This window comes from Protobothrops mucrosquamatus, unplaced genomic scaffold (genome assembly GCF_001527695.2).
Source record: "Protobothrops mucrosquamatus isolate PMUCROS unplaced genomic scaffold, P.Mucros_1.0 scaffold_28, whole genome shotgun sequence".
In the NCBI taxonomy this organism is placed as follows: Eukaryota; Metazoa; Chordata; class Lepidosauria; order Squamata; family Viperidae; genus Protobothrops; species Protobothrops mucrosquamatus.
This window is the reverse complement of record NW_015386104.1, coordinates 4,496-7,800: the sequence shown is the minus strand read 5'-3', so window position 1 is coordinate 7,800 and position 3,305 is coordinate 4,496. Positions and strand designations below refer to the sequence as shown.

At 46.7% G+C, this 3,305-nt stretch overlaps 1 protein-coding gene across 1 annotated transcript in view; it reads left to right on the top strand.

The window, feature by feature from the left end:
• Nucleotides 1-3,305, top strand: part of LOC114922201 (dynein regulatory complex subunit 6-like) — a gene marked incomplete at its 3' end in the record, with an annotated part of 29,693 nt that overhangs the window by 22,203 nt on the left and 4,185 nt on the right. The window contains 1 exon segment of the mRNA XM_029282961.1: nucleotides 921-1,021. Within this exon segment, the coding sequence (XP_029138794.1) occupies nucleotides 921-1,021 (101 nt within the window).

Below are 3,305 nucleotides of genomic sequence, written 5' to 3'. Positions count from 1 at the left end.
TTATTATTATAATTTAATTTATATACCGCCCTTCTCCCGCAGGACTCAGGGCGGTGCACAGCATATTAAAAACAGTACAAATACAAAACATAAAAAATACAAACCCCTGTAAAACCAGATTAAAAAACCGAATATTAGAAGCTGTGTTTCTATTTAAAATTATTTTTAAAATCACCCTAAATAAAATCCTCCCTAGGTCTGTCTGTCTGTCTATCTATCTATCTATCTATCTATCTATCTCTATATATCTATCTCTATATATCTATATATCTATATCTATCTATCTATCTATCTATCTATCTATCTATCTATCTATCTATCTATCTATCTATCTATCTATCTATCTATCTATCTGTCTGTGTCTGTGTCTGTGTCTGTGTCTGTGTCTGTGTCTGTGTCTGTGTCTGTCTGTCGTCTGTGTCTGTGTCTGTGTCTGTCTGTCTGTCTGTCTGACTATCTAAGAGTTAAGTGGAAGACAAGTATAGCTATTTCAAGCTCTTTTAGCTCTCATCAGCTAGTCTTACCCCTCTGGGATTCGAACCTGGGCATGTTAGGCAGTTGTATTAACCATTAGGCCACAGGCTCCTCCTCACTCTTGTTAGTAGCTATACTAGTCTTCCATTTAACTCTTTGTGAGCCACAAAAATTCTGAATTTTTGCACGCCTGGCTGAGGAATTCTGGGAGCTAAAGTCCACCAGTCATAAAAAGGTCATACATAGTTCCCTCAAGTTGGCTGAGGAATTCTGGGAGTTGAAGTCCACAAGTCATAAAAGGGTCATAGTTTCCTCACGCTGGCCGAGGAATTCTGGGAGTTGAAGTCCACCAGTCATAAAAGGGCCGAGTCTAAAGACCCCTGCCGTAGAGTGACTGTATCCCACTTTGCACAGTAAAACCAAGTCTGGCTTTTCTTTTTGAACAGGATCAATTAATCAGACACGTGGCAGAAAGTTGTTCAGCTCTCCTTCATTTGGATTTATCTCACACGGACATTTCAAACGGAACGCTTGCACTGCTGCCTAGGTGATATCTAGAGATAAATATGTATAGGGCAGGGGTCCCCAACCTGTGGGCCGCAGCCCGGTAGTAGGCCACGGCCTGCTGGCCACTGGGCTGCGAGATAGGCCGGGCAGTGTGCTCATGTGTGCGCGCACACTCCTTCACTTGCGCTAGCGCCACGGCTGCGGGGCGCAAAAACGACACCGCACCACGGGCCGTAAAACGGGACTCGGGCACAAAAATGGGACACCGCTGCACCTTGGGGCATGAAAACGGGCCGCTGCCGCCGTGCCTCAGGGCGTAAAAACGGCCCGCCGCTGTGTCGGGTGCGAAAACAGGCTGTCGTGGCACCGCTGCGCTGCAAGGCACAAAAATGGCCACCGCCACACAGCAGTGTGCAGAATCAAGGCGCCATGCAAGAACGAGGCAGGGCTAGTGAGTATCATGCAGGTGCTAGCCCCGCCCCGTGTGCTCGTAGCCCCGTGCACGCTCGCACGCACACATGTAAAATGCTTCTCGCTCCCTTCCGGTCCGCCAACTGAGAAAGGTTGGTAACCTCTGGCATAGGGTCTCCTGCTTGAGCAAGGGGTTGGATTAGATGACCTCCAAGGCCCTTTACAATTCTTTTATTTTGTTCTCCAAGAAAAATCCAGTCCGATCCCTGTGACATCGCGCCCCCCCCCCCACTGCCACAGGCTGGGAAGCAGATTGTATGCTAGTGACACACACCCCCCCACACACAATGATAATACAATAAATGGAAATATAGACAGGCCGAGGTGTATACAGGGAGTCCTTGACTGTTTAGTGACTATTCAGAGTTATAACGGTGCTGGGAAAAGCATCCCCGTGGTCACGTGATCAAAATGCGGACGCGTGGCAACTGGTTCATACTTACGACGGTTGCAGTGTCCCAGGTGTGTTTGTGTGTGTCACGTGATCCCCCTTTGACAAGCAAAGTCAAGAGGGGATAAAGCCAGATTCACTTAAAAGAACCGTGTTACTTAACAAGTGCAGTGGATTCGCTACACAAATACGGCAAGGAAGGTTGTGGAACAGGGCCCTGCCTTGCTTAGCAACGGAAACCGGCGGCCCAATTGTAGTCGTTAAGCCGAGGATTACCTGTAACTCTCTTAGCTTAACCGACCTCCTGTGGCTGCTCTTAATGGAGATAAAATGAAGGGATCGCCTTCTATAGCCCTACTGGGTGGAAAGTGGAGATATTATTCCAGCAAGTACAGTATTTCAACACCTCTATTTGTTATGTCGCTATGACAATTCTCCATTCCACAGTGTGAACCTGCGCTGAGACTCAGTTCTTCAAGTCCACTCCGTTAATTTCTGAGTAATTCAAAAGGGCGAAATCTAAACTCATCAGATTTGCAGACCGCACCAAACTGGGCAGGGGTAGCCAACACTCCAGAAGATAAGCTTAAGCTACAGCTTGAACGCTGGGGCCCATCTAATAAAATTAACATTCAGGGGTCTACATTTAGGCAAGAAAAAAACAAATATACAGTATAGTACAGGTGGTATCTGGCTTAATAGTAGCAACTGTGAGAAGGATTTCGGAGTCCTAGTGGACAATCACTTAAATGTGAGCCAGCCATGTGTTGCAGCTGTCAAAAAAGCCAACACAGTCCCAGGCTGCATTAACAGAGGGATAGAATCAAGATCATGTGAAGGATTAATACCGCTTTATAATGCCTTGATAAGGCCACACTTGGAATACGGCATCCAGTTTTGGTCACCGCGATGTAGAAAACATGTTGAGACTCTAGAAAGAGTCCAGAGAAGAGCAACAAAGATGATTAGGGGACTGGAGGCTAAAGCATATAAGGAAAGGCTGCCGGAATTGGGTATGTCTAGTTTAATGAAGAGAAGGACGAGGGGGGACAGGATAGCAGTGTTCCAATCTCTCAGGGTCTGCCCCAAAGAAGAGGGAGTCAAGCTATTCTCCAAGGCGCCTGAAGGCAGGATGAGAAGCAACGGATGGAAACTGATCAAGGAGAGAAGCAACCTAGAACTAAGGAGAAACTTCCTGACAGTTAGAACAATTAACTAGTGGAACAACCTGCCTCGAGAAGCCGTGAATGCTCCAACACTGGAAGTTTTAAAGAAGAGACTGGACAGCCATTTGTCTGAAATGGTATAGGGTCTCCTGCCTAAGCTGGGGGCTGGACTAGATGACCTCCAAGGTCCCTTCCAGCTCTGTTATTCTGTTATTCAGTGCTCCATTCATTGTTTTCTCTATCTTATAATATAAATTCTGCCTTTGAGCGCCTAGTGTGACTCAGTTCCATTGCAG